At 31.2% G+C, this 21,836-nt stretch overlaps 3 protein-coding genes across 3 annotated transcripts in view; 2 read left to right on the forward strand and 1 right to left on the reverse strand.

Annotated features, from left to right (window-relative positions):
• LOC135958706 (uncharacterized) overlaps positions 1 to 21,836 on the reverse strand; it is a 103,607-nt gene that overhangs the window by 27,303 nt on the left and 54,468 nt on the right. The gene's annotated exons all lie outside the window — the stretch shown is intronic.
• LOC135964027 (neprilysin-4-like) lies at positions 3,001 to 5,389 on the forward strand. The gene has a single exon (XM_065516074.1). It carries the CDS (start codon positions 3,015 to 3,017, stop codon positions 5,067 to 5,069), a length of 2,055 nt encoding a protein of 684 aa, XP_065372146.1. The 5' UTR covers positions 3,001 to 3,014; the 3' UTR covers positions 5,070 to 5,389.
• LOC135964028 (neprilysin-4-like) lies at positions 9,700 to 12,120 on the forward strand. Its single transcript, XM_065516075.1, has one exon. It carries the CDS (start codon positions 9,748 to 9,750, stop codon positions 11,809 to 11,811), a length of 2,064 nt encoding a protein of 687 aa, XP_065372147.1. The 5' UTR covers positions 9,700 to 9,747; the 3' UTR covers positions 11,812 to 12,120.

Genomic DNA, 21,836 nt, shown 5'->3' on the forward strand with positions numbered 1-21,836 from the left:
TCTTTCAAGGCATCTCGGCTTCAATTCGTACGCTACTAAAATTCCCTGATTTTGTATGAATACTGCTGCTTGTGTAGCTCCCAATGATTTTGCAAGTTCTTGTTGAGTTTAACAACAATCTTCATGGAGTAATGCCTCCAATTCGTCAGTGTCAAAATCACCACTTCTGAATCGCACAAACCATCTCTCTCACATAGAAACCGATGGAATACATTCCCCATATGTTTTCGTGATCAAGAAAACAAATAAATTAGTATTTTTGTATGGTATTCAATATAAAATAAGAAAGAAAATGTGCGTTCGCATTTAGTGGACCAGGCCCTTAATAAACCTAAAAACATGAATTTACACACGTGTTCATCAGAGTAATAGGAATTCATAATGGTGAAATACATGTTACTTTATTTCTTCTTATAATACTTTTTAATTGTTTATATTAATAAACATAATAAAAGCTTAATGACTTAATGATGCATTTTTTATTTCATCTGATGATACATTTTAATCAATAAGATTAATAGATCGGTGGTAGACACTCATAGCTGCCAGGAACCGTACATAATCGGTTATTTTACGTGTAAACAACACGACTGTCAACTATGCTTACCAATACTATTAAATAAGAAACCAAAGTCATAATTACAAAAGAGAATAAAGTGCACAACATGTTATTATTATCTACATATATTCCATGAACTCCGAATGCCGACCACTGACATAGATACATAAACTTAAGCACATTTCTATATTCCTGACTGAAGTAAAATAAGTATATACATTTCATATTTTATAGAGTGCGTGAAATAAGCTAAATCACATCTTTTGATGTAATCTGCTGCTATATTTAAATATAAAATTTTAATTTAAATATTAAACAGTTACATAAACCATGTAAATATACAGTTCTCGTACGTATAAATGTACGTTAAAAAATGTATATGTTAATTTGCGGTTTATTTATTACTCATATTACAAACTATGATCAAAGGTATTGGCATTTTACATCAACATACATATTGCTAATGTACTTGTATTTATAGATTAAAAAGAAAAAAAAAACGGAAATATTATTTAAGTTTTTCTTGTAACAACGTCAATTTGTTTACAATATTTTGCACATGTACATATTGATTTTATTTAATCAAATTATTTATGCAAATCCCCAAGCAAATATTGTTTCACTTTGCAAGAAACAAAAAAAAAAAACAAATAATATAAACTTTTACCAAAATACTTTTAAGAATTTTGCAAACAAGCCAATACTATTTGAAATTGCGTAAATTATTAATTGTTTTATATTTAAGTTTAAAGTTTAGGTTTTGATTATTATTTTTTTTAACAAACTCAAACTGCAGATACACCCAGAGTCTCTGACGGGAATCGAACCCGCAACCCTCAGAATAATAGTGCAGCACACTATCTTCTATCGAAAAAACTGCACTTTTCGGATTTCTCACGAAATTTTCCACAGTTATTTGTCCAATTCACAAGCAGTGTCGTAGAGTTGTATCGTTGTTTTTGCCATACAACTTACAATGCTACGACACCGATTGTGAATTGGACAATTATGTATTACAAATGTTTATCCAATCATAGACTTTTAGTCTCGAGACCTTTTCGGGTCCAAAAATATAACGTCTTGAAAATTAAGAAAATTTTAAATAATAAAGATGACAAATCCGAATGCTGCCCGCTTTGAAATGGATCATCCCTATTGAATATAATTTATTCTTTAAAATTGAAAATACGAAAATAAATGAATGTATCATTAACAAAGTAAATTTATACAGGTCTTTAACTTTTTATACCCTACACCACCATAGTGGGGAATATTAGTCTAACACCCACCTTAAAGTATACCGATCGACTTAGAATCACTTTCTGAGTCGATTAAACGATGTCCGTCCGTCCGTCTGGTCGGCTGTCTGGCTGGCTTGGCTGTCCATGTAAACCTTGTGCGCAGAGTACAGGTCGCAATTTTGAAGATATTTCGATCAAATTTGGTACATATTATTTTTTCGGCCCAAGGACCAAGCCTATTGAAAATGGCTGAAATCGGTCCATTATTTCACCTAGCCCCCATACAAATGTCCTTCCGAAATTGGACTTTATCGGTCATAAATGTTTAATTTATAAATGTATCTCCACAAATTCCGCTCCAAATAAGTTTTGTATATACAAAATTCATGTCACCAAATTTTGTTACGATCGGTCCATAATTAGTCATAGCTCCCATATAGACCCGCTTCCGAAAATCACTTTAACGTGCATAAATCGCTTAAAAATGTTTGTATACACACAAAATTCAACATAGTTAACTTTAATATATACATAAATCTCACGACCTAATTTCATGGTGATCGGTCCATAATTGGCCGTAGCCCCCATATAAGGCCCACTTCCGAAAATCACTTTAACGTGCTTAAATCATTTAAAAATGTTGGTATACTCACATAGTAAACTTTCATAGAGACATAAAGCACACGACCTAATTTCATGGTGATCGGTCCATAATTGGTCATAGCCCCCATATAAGGCCCACTTCCGAATATCACTCAAAAATATAAATTATTGAAATTTTAAAAGAAAAATGTTTTTGCTCTTTTACATAGTGTAGGATATTATATGGTCGGGCTTGACCCACCATACTTTCTTACTTGTTTTTATCTAAAGTTAGTCATCCTAACCTATATAAAAAATCATCTGCGTTGTTGTAGTCACCTGCAATAAATTGGACTTGGTCATTCACATTGACAATGACGTAATGAATTTTCGATCAACAACATTAATAAAACGTGTCTGTATTTGCATTTTCGAATAGCGAGAGAAGAACTCTCAAGTGATCTCCTCAATAACAAAAACAATAACGATAACCTTTAAAATGATCTAGACAAAATAAACAAACATACTTTTAGGAAGATAAAACAAATAATCTTTTGTAAACAAATACACAACAGTTTAGTTCAAATTTTAAAACAGACGCGTAAGGATCATTTGATCGCAGTGTTAACAAAATGAACAGTTCTTTAAATAAGCCAACAATTTGTATGTGTGCAATACTCTTTGTCTTAATTACATTACCAGCCATGGTGGTTAGTTATAATGGCACGAAATTCGATACAGCAGCAGGCCGTCAAATATTGCGTTTGTCCAAATCGGCAGAAATGCGGCTTTATATGAAACCAGAAGTGGATGCTTGCAAAAATTTTTATCAATATGCTTGCGGCAATTGGGCCAAAATTAATCCAGCCATTCGTGAACCCAAAACGGGTACATTTAATGTTCTATCCAAGGCCTACGATCGTAAAATATTAAAAATTTTAGATGGAGCTGAAATGTTCGGAGACACAGAAACTGCTTTAAAAGTAAAGTCTTTTTATGAGTCTTGTTTGCTGCACAGTAAATTGAAAGATAACAATCTTGAGCATATATTGAGCATAATGGAAGAATTTGGTGGTATGCCCGCTTTAAAAGGTGATGACTGGAAGGAGAGTGAATTTGATTGGCTGGAAACTATAGCCCTGATTTTGCGTAAATATGGTCAACAAATAATATTAGGTGTGGATATAAATGCAGATTTAAACAATAATGAAATAAATAGCTTGTATATTGGGCAATCGGATGAATTAATAACTGCTAAATCTAAAGAATATTACTTCAGTTTATATCTGGTGTGGCAAATGAAAATGGTGTCAGTTTTGGGTTTGTCTCATGAACAAGCCTATAATTTATCACGGGAAGTTAGCGACTTTGCACAGAATTTAGCTTCGGGTATGATAGATCCCATGGAGGGTTTAGATATAGAAAATAAAACCCGTTTAATGTCGCTGGAGGAAATGACGGAGAATTATGGTCCTGCCATTAATTTCACACAATTTGTTAAAACCTGGTTGGGTTATGACTATCAGCTGCCTGTCTATGAGTATGTGGAAAACTATATACGAAATTTACACAGTCTGGTGTTGAAAACACCACGCAAGGTCTTGGCCAACTATATAATGTGGGAGTTGATACAAGATTTTATATTAGAGGCTCAACAGACTAGGGACAAACAAAAGGAAAAATGTGTTGAAATTACCAAGAAACACTTTATTAAATATTTCGATCATCTCATCTATAAACAACTGCTTACTCAACAGCCAGATATTACTGAAGAGGTGGAGACTATGTGGCAGCAATTGAAATTATCCTTTGAGGACATATTACAGTCTTCCTGGATGCTTGAAACTACTAAACTCAAAGCTTTGGAGAAACTGTCAGCCATCACATATGAAATAAATGGTTATGTTAGTGAGGACTTTCAAAAGGACTATAGTTCTTTGAACATTTCTTCAGATGAGTTTTTTAAAAATCTCCAAAATGTTTTACTGCTGAGAGGACATAATTTCAGAATGAAATTGCAAGAGCCTCCCAAATTAGAGGATCACAAAAAGCTTAGTTTTACACCAACCTATGCGCCGGAATATAATCGAGTGACATTACCGGTGGCCTTTTTACAGCCACGTTATCTGTGGGATGATGTCTATCCCAAGGCTTTGAAATACGGCACCATGGGCTACATTATGGCCCATGAAATCGTTCATGGCTTTGATGACACCTTACGTAAATACGATGCCAAGGGAAATCTTAATAATTGGTGGGATCCTAATGCCAGTGCAGTGTTCGATACACGCAAAGAGTGTCTACGACAACAATATGGCCAGTACAGATTTGGTGGCATACTACTGCCAAAATCGCAGGCTCAGGCAGAAAATATTGCCGACAATGTTGGCATACGTATTGCCTATGACGCCTACGAGATGTGGCTAAGCAAACACCATCACACGCCAGAACATCTGCCACACATGGACTCAATTAATGCTCGCCAATTATTTTTCATTAGCTCGGCCCAAGTATGGTGCTCCGACCTCAATAGCTATTTTCATAATATTGTTATCAACACCGATGTTCATGCACCCGAAGAGGTTCGTGTACGTGCCATGTTTGCCAATTTCGATGCATTCGCCGAGGCATTTGAATGTCAGCTGGGCTCACAGATGAATCCGCATAAGAAATGTATTATTTATTGATCAAATAAATCATATATTTACAAATTTATTTATTGTATTTGCGGTATTTGTTAACTTTTATTTTACATATCCATAAATACTTGAATTTTTTAACCTTCATCTACATACATACATATGTAAATATAGGGATTTTTTTTGGATGAATAATATACATGGGTATTATTTAGGTTTGTCTTGTAACAACGTCAATTTGTTTACAAAATATTTTTGCACATGTACATATTGATTTTATTTAATCAAATTATTTATGTAAATCACTAAACAAATATTGTTCAGCTTCTTTGTAAACTTAAGCAAATAAAATACATATTTCCACAAAATACATTTGAACAAATTTGTAAATTTTAAGCATATTTGGCAATGAGTAAACAAATATTATATCTAATTGGCTAAATAATTAAATTCGTTATAATTTTGTTCGATGTTTATAGCAATTGATAAATTTACAGAAAAGTTAATGAACACTCACCAAACAACTTAAAGTCTGATGAAGATGATTATAAATATTTTGCTTATACATATGTTCGTTTTAAGTTGAAATTTACAGGTTTTTTATCAAAAACGTAATAATAATCGGTTCAATGGAATTGTCTAAAATTTAAAAGTATGACACCATCTATCAACCAAAAAACAAAAAATCTTACAGAAATACAAAACCTATAAAACTACAATAATGTATAAAAATGTGTGTCTAGGTTGGTGCAAAAGCTAATCAAATTGAAGATTGTGCATCAAAAGCACAATCAGAAAATTCGTTTTATGTGGTATTTTTTGTTTGTGCCGACCACTGATATAGAAAGATATTAAGACTAGAATTGAAGGGATTAGTGAAAAAACAAGATAAGCCACAAAATAATCAAATAAATCTACTTAAAATAAAATACCACAAAAATAAATTAATACACATATCGAGCCCTTAGCAACAAATTATTGTAAGCGACATTTTCAAAAAAAATTTTTTATTGCAAAAATTAAAATTTTATGGACCGACTGATGTTTTAGCGTTCTCAGAATATCAAAATTGTTAATAACTTCAAAATTATAGGGGGTAAGATTTTATCGTAAGTCAATGTTTACATTTCACAGTAAACGAATTTTATCTTAAAATCTGTAACTTCTAAATGGTTAGATTGGTTTGAATGAAATTTCACATGCGCAAAGAAGAAGTGTTGTGGAGTAAGTACTGAACGTGGACCTCATGGGACCACCAGGGGCGCGACCAAAGGTCCTCAATGTAGGACACCTCGGGTATGTTACATTTTTAAAAAGATCCTATTTCTTCGTTTGTGTTCCGATTTCAAAAAAATACACATATAAAATCTTTTCATCGAGCGCTATAAAAGACCGTAGCTATCAATTATCTCTTTTAGCTTAGGATCAAAAAAGTCCAGTTTTTTGATAACAGCGTATCCAAATATTTTACAATTTTCTCCAGTTTTCCTTCATTAGACTAACAACATATGTATGTGTCAAATAGAAAAAGAAGTGTTTAAAAATAATGACTAAGTCCAAAGTTATATGCATTTTAATTTAAAAAATTTAAAAAGCCTATTTTTCGCTAATTTTTTTGGGAAAAAATAAGTTTTTTTCTTTTTAAGTTATCGCAAAAAAATTCGAAAAGTATGTATAAGGAATTTATACTTTCTGAAAGCTAAGTTTTCATAAAAAATTTTAATTGAAAAAAACATTAAAAAATTTTCTTACCGATGGGACCAGGTCCATTCAAAAAACACCTATTTTTTATGTAAAATTAAAATTTAGGGCAAACATTCTCAAATCGCATATTCGATATCAAAATATAGTAACCGATTTTAGATGGCTCAATATGCTTTTAATTATTTTGAGAGTTCCGATAACTCAGACCCTAGTATGGATATTATAGCCAAAAAACTAAAAATTTCCATTTTTGGGATTTTTCAAAAATTTTTTGGGAATTGCGGGATTGCTGATAATAAATTTCAAAATTCGTTTTTATTTTTCCATTTTAAATAGAAAATTTTACATAACTGTGAAATTTCATTAAAAACTATTCATAAATAACAATTTTATTTCAATTCGAAAAATTTGTATCTATGCAAAAATTCAATAAAAAACATTTTTTGTCATATTTTTCAATAAAGTATTCCATGAATTTTTAATTGTCAAAAGTTATAAATATTTTTGAAAAATAGACAAATAGCTTGAACGAAATTATATTATATCGCTTCATAACATTTTTAATTTTATGTATAAATTTCAAAATAATCGAAAACTAAAATTTGTGTTTTGTCGCTTACGATAATTTGGCGCTAAGGGCTCGATATGATGCCTGTAAAAATGATATGGTCACTGGTACATTTCATACTGTTTAGATTAGAGGATTTTCGAACATCAATTCGAGAAATTGCACAAACATGATGTCGTTCTTTTTGTGTGGTGCAAAATTATGTAAAATATCGTGAAAATTACGATAAAAGTAAAATTTGTGGTCGGCCAAAGTTAGTGTTGAATGGCTCAAACACTGTACTGAGTCATTTAAAGCCCAGCATATAACAAATTACTACCATCAATTTCAGTATTTTTTCTTAAAAAAAGTAAAATTTTTATACCCACCATCAAACAAGATGGGGGGATTTCGTCATTCCGTTTGTTGCACATGAAAATATTTGTCTTAGATCGACATTAGTATATATATTCAGGGCCCTTATAAGATTCTAAACGATCTAGCTATGTCCGTCCGTCTGTCTGTCCATCAATCTGTCTGTTGATAGGCCCCAACCGATAGCAGCTAGCTTCCACAGATACTCTCTGTTGATATGGTTTGTTTGGTATTGAAAATGAGCAATATCGGTCCATGAATTCGCCTGGCTTCTATACAAATGTTTCCCCAAAAGACTATTTATGTAGTCATAAATATGTTGATTATGCGGCAATCCTCATAAAATTTTGCACAAATTAGTTCTAATGCCCGTAATTTCAACAAATAGATATCTACGGTGTAAATTACCCAGCAGATACTTGACATTAATTTTAAATCAATATCTACGGCTAAAAATTACCAAATATTTTTACTCCATAAGTAACTAAGCAATAATAGATATCTATTTATTGAAATTACGGGCATAAGTACTCTGAAATTATAGTTTAAAGTATGGCGAAAATCGGGCAACATTTGTCCCTAGTCTCCATACGAGGTCCACCTCAGAAAATGACTTGAACATTGAAATTGGACAGAAACAAGTTTTATATGAACCTAAATCTTTCTACTTTTGTGAGGATCGGTCCAAAATTTATCCTACCACCCATATAACCCCAGATCTCTCGAAAAGTCAATGTCAATGAGTCTTGTAAAAAAAAGTGTAGGCGTCATGATCACCCGAAAAAATTTCCTCCATCTCTATGTTCGACAAATCTGATAGATGTTAAGGGGTGGTACTTCGTCTGAGTACAGTAGAGGCCTTTTAGCAGACGATAAATAATTAAGGCCTTAATTGAGCTCAATTTATCATACAAGAACTTAATTAATAAATTACGCAATTAATATTTAATTGTATCACTAATTGCGTAAAATTCGAAATGCGACCCTTGTCGCAAGTATGTTTACTGAGAAGTATGTTCAGTGAGAAGAAAAAATACTGTACAATGGCAAGCCGAATGTAAAAGAGGTAAACAAACAAATGAAAAAGTAAAAAAATGTCTGGCGAAGCTGTTTTTAAGTTTTTTTAAGTTTATTTAATTTTCTAAACAAATTTAATAAATAGTTAAATAAAGTGAATTATATCTTTCTCAAATTGAAGAGGAAGATACTGGCGTAGAGTGAGGCCAGTGAATAATGTTTGCTTGACTTGTGGCTAAATGCTAATTGAGTACCTATGTGTGAACACTAAATTCAATTAAATTGAGACAATTAAGAATGCATGTCTGAACATAGTATTAGGCTGTTATAGGTTTTCTAAATTTTTTGAAACATTTAAGTCATTGCGAGAATTTTTCGCGATGAGGACATAATGTTATAAATCAATTTATTTATAGAAATGTTCATATGACATTATGATTTATGAATCGAACCAACAATAATAAAATAAGATCAAATGATTTTTATCTGAACAACGTTTGGGCGACAAAAAACTTTATATTTTTGCTTAAACGGAATAAAAACTATTTGTGACCTTATTATTTTGACAAGCATATTAAACAACAACAAAAAACTCAATGTTTTTACATGATAAGCCACTGCAAACTCTCGAATCTGTATTTCATTCTCTTCATTGCCTATTCAATCCGTTCTAGTCAATTTAAAACGATTAATCATGATCGTTCTGGATCCACTATCACTATTTTCTAATTTATTTCCTAAACTTCAAAATAAACAAATGAATGTAAAACGTCATTGGCATTGACAATGACGTATTCATTCGAATTGAAAGATTAAATTTCGAAAATATGTAGTAAAATACTACAATTGTATTTGAAATGACAGAAACAAACACATACACATAATTTTGTGTGTCTATTCCCCTGTTCCTAAGTAAGAAACCGATGATAACCTTAAAATGACCTGATATTTTGTGAACATAATACAAAAATACTCTTAGAAAGATGAAAACTTTCTTTCGAAAACAATACACAATAGTTTAGTTTGAATTTTAAAACAGGCGGGTTTGGTTGGATCAGTGCAAGCGAAGTGGCTAACAAAAAAATGAAAGGCTTTTTAAATAAACTTAGACTTGGTGTTTGTTCAATACTCTTTAGTTTATTAACAATACAAGCCTCCGCGGTCAACTTTAATGGCACGAAATTCGATACGGCAGCAGGTCGTCAAATAATGCGTTTGTCGAAATCGGCGGAAATGCGTAACTATATGAAACCAGAAGTGGATGCTTGTAAAGACTTCTATCAATATGCCTGCGGCAATTGGGCCAAAATTAATCCCGCCATTAATGAACCCAAAACGGGTATATTCAGTGTTTTGACCAAGGCCTACGATCGTAAATTATTTAAAATTTTGGATGGCGCTAAAACATCGGGGGACATAGAAACCGATACCAAAGTCAAGTACTTTTATGAGTCTTGTTTGCAGCGCCGTCAATCGAAACACAACTATCGTCAGAATTTATTGAGCATAATGGAAGAGTTTGGTGGTATGCCGGCTCTGAAAGGTTCTGCTTGGAAGGAGAGTGAATTTGATTGGCTAGAAACTATAGCCCAGATATTGCGTAAATATGGCCGCAAGATAATAATAGGTGTGGATATTAGTGCAGATTTAACCAATAATGAAATAAATCGTGTATATATAGGACAACTGGACGATTTAGTAACGGGTAAATCTAAGGAATATTACTTGCGTTTAGCCATGATGTGGCAAATTGAAATGGAGTCAGTTTTGGGTTTGACTGCTCCACAAGCTTTAATTGTATCACAAGAAGTTACTGATTTTGCTCATAAATTAGCTTCCGGTATGGTTGATCCCATGGAGGGTCTTGGCATGGAAGATAAAACGCGTTTAAGATTGCTGGATGAAATGACAGAGAACTATGGTCCCGCCATTAATTTCACACAATTTGTTAAGACCTGGCTGGGTTATGACTACCGTTTGCCTGTCTACGAGTATGTGGAAAACTATATAAGAAATTTACGCATTCTAATATTGGAAACACCACCTAATGTCTTGGCCAATTATATAATGTGGGAATTGATACAAGATTTTCGTCTGGATGCACAAAAAAACTTAGACAAACAAAAGGAAAAATGTGTTGAGATTACCAAAAAACACTTTATTAAATATTTGGATCATCTGATCTATAAACAACTGCTGACCCAACAGCCCGATGTAATTGAAGAGGTAAAATCCATGTGGCAACAATTAAAATTATCTTTTGAGGATATACTGCAGTCTTCCTCTTCCGGCTGGATGCTTGAAACCACTAGAGACAAGGCTTTGGAAAAACTTTCAGCCATGTCTTTCGAAATAAATGGTTATGTAGGTGTGGATTTTCAAAAGGAATTCAGTTCTTTGACCATTTCCTCAGGAGACTTTTTTCAAAATCTGCAAAATGTTTTGCTATTGAAGGGACAAAATTTCAGAATGAAAGTACAAGAGCCTCCCAAATTGGAGGAACATGAAATGCTTAGTTTTACACCAGCCTATGCAGCGGAATACAATCGAGTGATATTGCCAGTGGCTTTCTTACAACCTCGCTATATGTGGGATGACGTGTATCCCAAGGCTTTGAAATATGGTACTGTGGGCTATATCATAGCCCATGAAATGGCTCATGGCTTTGATGACACCATACGTAAATACGATGCCAAGGGAAATCTTAACAATTGGTGGGATCGTAATGCCAGTGCTGTGTTTGCCACACGCAAAGAATGTCTACGCCAACAGTATGGCCAGCACAGATTTGGTGGCAAATTGCTACCAAAATCCCAGGCTCAGGGAGAAAATATTGCCGACAATGTTGGCATACGTATTGCCTATGCCGCCTACGAGATGTGGCTAAGCAAACACCATCACACGCCAGAACATCTGCCCCACATGGACACAATAAATGCTCGCCAATTATTTTTCATTAGTTCGGCCCAAATATGGTGCACAGATATCAATAGAATTTGGCATCATATTGTTGCCACCACCGATGTGCATCCACCCGAAGAAGTTCGTGTACGTGCCATGTTTGCCAATTTCGATGCATTCGCCGAGGCATTCGAATGTCAGCTGGGCTCACAAATGCATCCGCATAGAAAATGTATTATTTATTGATCAAACCAAACAGATGATAATATACTATGATTGGTTGGGGGCAGATATTTTAAGTGGAGGCAGGAAGCAAGTCGATTTTTTCTAGTTCAACTGGATGGAATTGATGGTGATTGTTCTGCAATTTCAAGGTTGAGTGTTTTACTTTGTTGAGTGTCGTTAAGTAGTTAGTTCCTATTGTTGTTATTTAAGTGTAAAATTTTATGCATGAAATAAATACAAACTCATAGAAAACTGTATTGTTATTGTTGTAAAAAAAAACACAAAAAAAGGAAGAAAATAATTAAAGTATTTTATTAAGTGAAACGAAAATTTAAAGTGTTTGATTTGTGCAGAAAAGGAAAGGAGCCAATGTTTAGTTTATTATTCTTAGTTTTCGTAATCTGTATTAAAAACTAACTTTCTAAGTAATTTAAAGAAAATTGTTGCTTTAAAAACCTTTATATAAATAATACTTTAACAAAACATTTCTTCAACACATTTATATTTTAATCTCCTAATAATCCCCTAAGAGTATTTTTATGTGAAAAATCTTAAATCAAGTATAGTCTTATATATTACATATTTACAATTTCACATGTAATCTAAAATGCTTGAGACTAATAAACAAGAATTCTATTTAAGGTGTTCAACCCTAAAGCCAAAATTTCTAAATCTTTGTACTTATAAGTAGCTTCAGTTTGGGGCAATTCATGCAGTGTTTTTTTTTTTTTTAGTTGTTTTGTTGAAAAAAGGGTTTGATGTTAAAATTTATGTTTGATGTTAAAATAATATTCATGATATTCTATAGAAAATAATGTTATACACAAGATTTGCTATAGAAAATACTGTTGTCAACAAGTTTTACTATGAAAAATATTGTAATACACACGTTTTTCTATAGAAAATACTGTTATGCACACGATTTTATATGAAAAATACTGTTATACATAAGAAAGTACTGTTATACACAACACTTTCTCTAAAATATACTTTTATACAAAATATATTCTATAGAACATACTGGTGTATAGCACTGTATGCACTAGGGTGGCCCTTAATAAACGAAAGTTGGATTTTGGCCATTCTCACCCCCCAGTTTGGTGAACATTAGTAAAAAAATCATCCTGAAAAAATTTTAGGTAAATCGGTTGGGGTTAAGACGTGCCGCAAGCCCTCTGAAGTTTTGAGATGCATTTACAAGGGGAAAAAATTCATTTTTTTCAGTTTTTGTAAAAATTTTGCCATTAAAAAATTACTTTTGTAATTCAATTTAAAAGAATCGAAATGTGTACGTAATTGTCGTTCTAATGAGACATAAAAAACAGAAATCGGTTAAAAAATTTTAAAGTTATTAAAAATTCGCCAGGCCATTAACGTGTCTCAGGCCACTAGAACAAGAAATGTTGGAACAAAATTAACATATTTTGAGAAATATTAAAATAAAAGCTCATTTTTACTTAAAATATGTCCATATTTACTTGTATATGAGTTTTTGTCTTCGTAGGATACCGTTAACCTATTCTTAGGTATGAACAAAAAAAATTAATTTTTTTAACGGCAGTTTCAAAACTCCATTTTCAAATTTTTAAAAATTTTGTTAAACAAATTTCAGAATTTTTTGATCATCTCATTGGGATTTATTAAGAGTATAATAGGGAATAAAAATGTGAAAAAATTATGAAAATATCTCTTATAGTTTTTCCGTACCTGCGATTTAAATTTTGAAATTTTCGAGAAAAACCAATTATTTGGCAATTTTTAGGCCAATGAGCTCTATTTCCTTACTCTTATGAATTTTAATTTTTTAATGGCAAAATTTTTACAAAAACTGAAAAAAATTAATTTTTTCCCCTTGTAAATGCATCTCAAAACTTCAGAGGGCTTGCGGCACGTCTTAACCCCAACCGATTTACCTAAAATTGTTTCAGGATGATTTTTTTACTAATGTTCACCAAACTGGGGGGTGAGAATGGCCAAAATCCAACTTTCGTTTATTAAGGGCCACCCTAGTATGCACAGTATAGAAAATACTGTTGGACAAAATAAAAATCTGTTATACATAAGATTTTATATTAAAAATACAGTTATATACAAGAAAATACTGTTGTACACAAGTTTTTCCATACAACATAATGTTATACACAACATTTTCTGTCGAAAATACTGTTATACCCAAGATTTTCTATAGAAAATACTGTTGTACACAATACTTTCTAAAGAGTATAATCAATAAAAATACTGTATATTCTATAGCAAATACAGTTATACACAAGATTTTATATGAAAACAGGTAAGAAAGTATGGTGGGTCAAGCCCGACCATATAATACCCTACACTAAGTAAAAGAGCAAAAACATTTTTCTTTAAAAATTTCAATAATTTATATTTTTGAGTGATTTTCGGAAGTGGGCCTTATATGGGGGCTATGACCAATTATGGACCGAGTACCATGAAATTACGTCGCGTGATTTATGTCTATATGAAAGTTTACTATGTTGAATTTTGTGAGTATACCAACATTTTTAAGCGATTTATGCACGTTAAAGTGATTTTCGGAAGCGGGTCTATATGGGAGCTATGACTAATTATGGACCGATCGTAACACAATTTGGTGACATGAATTTTGTGTATATAAAACTTATTTGGAGCGCAATCTGTGGAGATACATTTATAAATTAAACATTTATGACCGATAAAGTCCAATTTCGGAAGGACATTTGTATGGGGGCTAGGTGAAATAATAGACTGATTTCAGCCAGTTTCAATAGGCTTGGTCCTTGGGCTGAAAAAATAATATGTACCAAATTTGATCGAAATATCTTCAAAATTGCGACCTGTACTCTGCGCACAAGGTTTACATGGACAGCCAGCCAGCCAGACGGACGGACGGACATCGTTTAATCGACTCAGAAAGTGATTCTAAGTCGATCGATATACTTTAACCCTTTAATACATAGTGTTGCCAATTGTCTACATTCCAGTTCCACTTAATTTTAAACGAATATAAGCTTGATATTAATTCAGATTCTAAATCAAACTAAAGCTAAAGGAAATATAATAAATAAAAATCAACTAAATATTTGATACTTTATAGTAAAATAAAAGTAAAAATCATGCATTTAAGGGTTAAGGTGGGTGTTAGACTAATATTTTTGGGCGTTACAAACATCTGCACAAACGCATAATACCCTCCCCACTATGGTGGTGTAGGGTATAAATACTGTTATACACAAAACTTTTTCTAGAAAATACTGTTATACACAATAAAAATACTGATATACAGTAGATTTTCTATAGAAAATACTGTTATACAGAAGATTTTCAATAGAAAATACAATATTCTCTATAAAAACTACTGTCATAGAGAGGACTCTACCCGTTCCAAATTTGTTTATACTTGGTAAGCAGTTTCTTTATGGTCATACTAAATATTAAGTTGTTCAAAAATGTTAAAATCTACTTTTTAAAAAACCAAAAAAAACAGTGCAAGCGATTTACGTTCGTAAATTATTTAAAATTTTGGATGGCTCTAAAACTTCCGTGGACATAGAAACCAATACCAAAGTCAAGAACTTTTATGAGTCCTCGCACGAATTTCTTGAGTATAATGGAAGGGTTTGGTGGTATACCGGCTCTGAAAGGTTCTTGTTGGAAGGAGAGTGAATTTGATTGGCTGGAAACTATCAGCCTAACCACACAAGCCTTAAAGTCTATTTTAAATTCATATAGTTGACCATTATTTTCATACCATAAAACAAATTTCAAATATAATTTAAATTGTGGTTTTATTATTTTAAAAAAAAGCTTTTTATTTGAACTTACATTTATTTTTTTTAATTTTTTTAATTTTCTTTTTTTATTTACATTCATTGAAAAATATTATCATTTATTTGAATGTATGAGTTGGAAAAAGTTTTGAAAGCTTTCTTTTAAAATATTTCTTATGGTACGAAAAAGCAATAGTTCTATTTTAAAATAAAGACTTTAACAAAAAATAACTTTAACATTTCTTTTTTAGTTAGGCTGTATAATAATAATGGTTGTGGATATTAGTGCAATAATCAATAACCAATAATTAAATACATAAATCGTATATATGTATGTACATATATAGGAAAATTGAATAATTTAGTAACGGGTAAATCTAAGGAATATTACATGCGTTTAGCCATCTTGTGGCAAATTGAAATGAAGTTGTGGGTTTGACTCCTTCACAAGCTTTAATTGTATCACAAGAAGTTGCTGATTTTGATCATAAATTTTTAAGCTATATAAAATCAAACTAATTCGAATTACAAAATTCTGTAGAACTTTAAATTTTGTATGTCCAAATATTATCGAATTCAGAAGACTAAATATTCAAAAATATTTTTTTTCCAACATTTTTCGTATAGTCCCTATATATTCTCTGTAAGGAATAGAGAAATTTGTCTTCACAATTGATTGAAAGTATCAAATAAGTCGCGGGCGTTTTACGTTTTGCAAATATTACAATCATATCAACATTTCCATCCCAGCTTGAAATGAATATTGAGAGAAAGTATTCTTTGACAAAACAAAAGATATTTTCTAGGGTGTATTTATTTGTTTTCATATTTGTTGCTTTATTCTAAATCAAAGGATATTTAAGTTGACTAATTCAAGTCACTTGAAATATTTATTAGCCATTTTGTATGCAACTGAATGAGATAATTTGACATTAAACAAAAAAAAAACAATTTGACAGTTGCAAGTTGACATTATACTCGTACATTATAAATAATGTTATTTTGTCAGATTCACGTAGTAAATGGTGCAAAAGTAATTTATTTGTAAACAAATTATCAGCATAAGTGTAAATAACGCATTATAATCTGACAAGAATGTGACAGTAAATGTCAAAAATGAAAAAAAACAATGTTCAAAATAATGTATGATATTTGCATAAATTTATGCAAGTAAAATGTTTCTTGTATGATAATGTGCGTTTATTTATACATATTAACATCAAAAACGTATATGTTAGCTTAGTGTATAAACATGCTAAGTCCTATTTTATAAAACATAAATGATTTATTGCGTACTTTGTTTAAAGTTAAATGAAACAAGTGGAAGTGTTATGTTCGTCTGTGCCGAATTTTATATACCCACCATGATATGACTTAAAAATGCGGGATTTACAATAGATCTTTTGAATGCAGTTTTTGTTTTTAATAACTTATATGTCGTTTTGAAGTTTTTTTATCTGTCATTTATTCTCACTTGGTTATTAAGCATTATAGTGTAAATAACAAAGTTGTTTGCTTTGAAAATGCCGAATTTTGTGTCAACTAAGCGTCATATGCGGGAAGTTTTGCTTTACTTCCTTAATTAAAAAAAGTGCTCAGCAAAGCTTATGGTGAATGTATTTCATTGCTTTCAACGTGCGAGAGACAGTTTGTGCTGTTCAGAAGTAGTGATTTTGATACGGAAAACAAAAATCGCCCTGGCAAGTCAAAAATGTTTAAAGACCAAGAATTGGAGGCATTATTCCATAAATATTGTTGTAAAACTCAACAAGAGCTTGCAAAATCACTGAGAGCTACACAATCAGCTATTTCAATACTTTTAAGAGCTACAGTATTCATCCAAAAGTAGGTAACTTGGGTACCATACAAATTGAAGCAGAGAGACCTTGAAAGACGATTTTGCACGTCCGAAATTATGCTTGAACGATATAAAATAAAATCATTTTTGCACCGAATCATTACTTGCAATAACCCGAAGCTCAACATATTCACTCTTATCGTGGTTGGCATAGACGTCTTACGACTACGACTGTTTTGTACTAGATTAAAGATAAAATGCAAACTGTTTCTTTAATCTAGTACGAAATTGTCGTAGGCGTATTACGTTTATGCCAACCACGATAAGGGTGATTGTATGTGAAGCCCGACCAACCAGCCGAATAGACACCAAAGCCAAATATTAATGGCGCTAATACCTGTTATAAAGTATTTAGAATGAAGTGATTCGGAAGTTTTGCATCAACCGCCTTATAGTCCAGACCATGCCCCGTCGAACTACTATTTGTTTCGATCGATGCAGAACGATGAGCAGTTCTTTTGGCTGGGAATATATATATTGCCAGAAAGATATGAAAAGGTCATAGCTAACAACCCCGAATCAAAATTTTTTTTGGAAATAAATCTGGCATTTCTAAACTACTGGTCCGATCGGAGTAAAATTTGACTTGAGCTGACATGTGTTATTCATCTCTTACATTTTTTACAGTGGGTACATATGACCACTGCCTATCGATTTCTTGCAAAAAGTGAAAATCGAAAAATTTTGAGTTGACGCTCTTTAGAGGAACCAGTGCGATATGTATAACATTGAACAAAAGCTTTGAGTTTAGCATTGTTTGTAAGTATGGCAACACTAAATGATTAATGATTAACATCAAAAGCTCTAGAATTCGAATATTCTAGTTTCAAGATCATTGTAGATCTGTAAATAGAGCTTTCTAGATGGTAATGCAGCGTATATAAATTGGCCGTGAGAACACTAAACGAATGAGTCTAATTTGAAGCATCGTTAAGTAAAGACATGAACTGCATTAGCAGTATATACTTGTAAAGTGTGTGTATTCTGTGTATTTCTGCGAATTTATAAACGTGTATAAAAACACTGAGTGACTATTTAAAACTGTTGTTGTATAAATTTAAATAAATAAAGAGTTGTTAAGGTAAATAAAATATATAGATTAATAAAATATAAATTATTAAATTATTTTAATTATAATCAGAAAAATTGTTCTTAGACTCATAGTTTAAAATCATGTGGCTTTTGTTTTAAATCAACATCATTTTGTTTATCTACCAACTCTGAAACTGTTCCCTTCAGAGTAAATAAATAAAAGCAAACATATGTATATAAAATACATACTAGTAATCTAAAATGTAACACATGCTGGCAATTGCCAAATGCAAACAATTTTACCTAGTTAATTATACATATAAAATAAGGATACTAAACAAAACTTAATTACCTGCAGGAATTATACTCAAAGGAAATACAACATTTTTTAGATGGTAGTATTTATAAAATAAACTTTATTACTATACAAATTTATAATTCGTTAAATTTGTTTTACAAAACTAAGTAGCAAAGCATAATTAACATTTTAATATTTATCATGTTTTTCATTATTTACAATTCTACACTTTTACTTTTACATTTCCTTTCATTTTGCATCCACTCTCACTATAACAGCTTTTTGTATCTAAATAAAATTGTTTCTAATTAATTTTTATTTTATTTTATTTTTTTGTTCATAATAATAAGTATTGCACTGCTGTGTCAAACATCAGCCATCATAGAAATAACAAATTATACCAGAGATTAAATATCGCAATGTTAAAGAGGAGAAAAAAAAATAAATTAAGAACTAGAGGCCACTAAATAATACTACTTTACGGCTGCCGTTTTGCAGTATTAAAAAAAATGTACTTAAGGTATTCATTAATTTATATAATCCTGGCATTTATCGATTTATGTCTGTCATTTTAATAAATGCCCCATCCAGCCAAAGTGTTGTTGTATGTACTAACAATAGATGGTATTTTGTTATACGAGTAAGAATATCTACTGTATTAAGGTTATAATGATTACAAGATACGTTGGCCAGCAGATAAATTGTGGGCTGTTTTGAGTTGTAATTTTAAGTAAAACCTATTGAGAATATTCTAGTCCAGATAATTCTAAATATACTCTGAAACTTTTACTAAAATCGGAAAACGATAACCCTTAAATCGTGAAGGTCAAAAGTAAAATTTTTCAATATTTGGAATTTCTTTTGGAAAGATTTCGAAATGTTCGAAATGTTGTTTATTTTTGGGCCGATTTTAATGAAATTTAACAAAAATATAACACAAAGCCTAGTATTTACAAAAACAGCAGAAATACAATACAATATTTCGAACATTTCGAAATCTTTCCAAGAGATATTCCAAATATTGAAAAATATGACCTTTGACCTTCACGATTTAAGGATTAACGTCTTCCGATTTTAGTAGAAGCTTCAGAGTATATTTAGAATTATCTGTTCTATAATATTCTGAATAAGTTTGGCCTAAAATTCATAAGAGTAAGGAAATAGAGCTCATTGGCCTAAAAATTGCCAAATAATTGGTTTTTCTCGAAAATTTCAAAATTTAAATCGCAGGTACGGAAAAACTATAAGAGATATTTTCATAATTTTTTCAAATTTTTATTCCCTATTATATTCTTAATAAATCCCAATGAGATGATCAAAAAATTCTGAAATTTGTTTAACAAAATTTGAAAATGGAGTTTTGAAACTGCCGTTAAAAAAATTTTATTTTTTTGTTCATACCTAAGAATAGGTTAACGGTATCCTACGAAGACAAAAACTCATATACAAGTAAATATGGACATATTTTAAGTAAAAATGAGCTTTTATTTCAATATTTCTCAAAATATGTTAATTTTGTTCCTACATTTCTTGTTCTAGTGGCCTGAGACATGTTAATGGCCTGGCGAATTTTTAATAACTTTAAAATTTTTTGACCAATTTCTGTTTTTTATGTCTCATTAGAACGACAATTACGTACACATTTCGATTCTTTTAAATTAAATTACAAAAGTAATTTTTTAATGGCAAAATTTTTACAAAAACTGAAAAAAATGCATTTTTTCCCCTTGTAAATGCATCTCAAAACTTCAGAGGGCTTGCGGCACCCCAACCTTAACCCCAACCGATTTACCTAAAATTTTTTCAGGATGATTTTTTTTACTAATGTTCACCAAACTGGGGGGTGAGAATGGCCAAAATCCAACTTTCGTTTATTAAGGGCCACCCTAATGGTGGATAGTTTAATACTTTTTATTTTGGAAGCTATATTTTTCCAGTTTACTGGAGAGGCAGGACCAGACAGACTCACCCAGACTCAAGTATTTAGCGTATATGGAGCAAATGTTGTATAGAAACTACGTTTTCTTTATAAAATACTGGTATAAACAAAATTTTCTATAGAAATTACAGTTATGCACAATATCTTCTATAGAAAATGATGTTATACACAACACTTTCTATAGGAAATACTGCTATACCGAAAATTTTCTATAAAAAATACTGTTATACACAAAATGTTCAATAGAAAATTATGTTATACACAACATTTTCTATAGAAAATACAGCTATACTACAAATTTTCTAAAAAGTCTGTTATAAACAACATTTTCTATAAAAAACACTGTGATACATAATATTTCTATAGAAAATACTGTTATACACAACATTTTCTATAGAAAATTATCTTGTATACAACATTTTCCATAGAAAAACAGTATTTTCTACACAAAATATTCTATAGAAAATACTGTTATAAACAACATTTTCTATAGAAAATGATGAGAACATTTGCTATAGTAAAAATTTTCTATAGAAAATTATGTTATACACATTACATTTTCTATAGAAAGTACTATTGTACACAAATGGAGAATATTCTTCACATTAAAGCTCAAAATAGACAGTATTAATATCATTTGCAACGCTCAAATGACTGTCTTTTATCAATATGGTGAAATTAAAAGAAAATAAGTTTAACATGACATGAAAGGACATGCTTACACCAAACATTATATCATTCGCATACCGGTTACATAGAGTTAGTTGCCGTACTTACTACGGATCTGGTTATTTGACTAGCTATTTAACTATGTAGTTATTTTAACTTGTATGTGTCATAGGTGAATGCTAATTCATCCCTAAAAGTCAGTGTAAAAAACTGTTCTTAGAACACAACTCAATCAGATGCAAGGCTACAAAGAGACCGTCTAATAGTCGGTTCTTAGTAGTATACCAGTTCACTGCCAGTGCCGTAAAGAGTTTTAAATCTCGGATTGAATTATCAGTTCTCAAACTAGACAAGAGAATGGTGGTCCCTAGTTCGAGAAATGTAAAATATTGCAAAACGTAATTTAAAATACTCTAGCAGAACATCTTAATATTGCGATCTGTTGTCTGATTACAAGAAAATGTTCACTAACTGCCAATTGAC

The sequence above is a fragment of the Calliphora vicina genome, chromosome 1, assembly GCF_958450345.1.
Source record: "Calliphora vicina chromosome 1, idCalVici1.1, whole genome shotgun sequence".
NCBI lineage: Eukaryota > Metazoa > Arthropoda > Insecta > Diptera > Calliphoridae > Calliphora > Calliphora vicina.

Coding starts and splice junctions, on each gene's coding strand:
- LOC135964027 (XM_065516074.1), top strand. CDS start 3,015: ATGAACAGTTCTTTAAATAAGCCAACAATTTGTATGTGTGCAATACTC.
- LOC135964028 (XM_065516075.1), top strand. CDS start 9,748: ATGAAAGGCTTTTTAAATAAACTTAGACTTGGTGTTTGTTCAATACTC.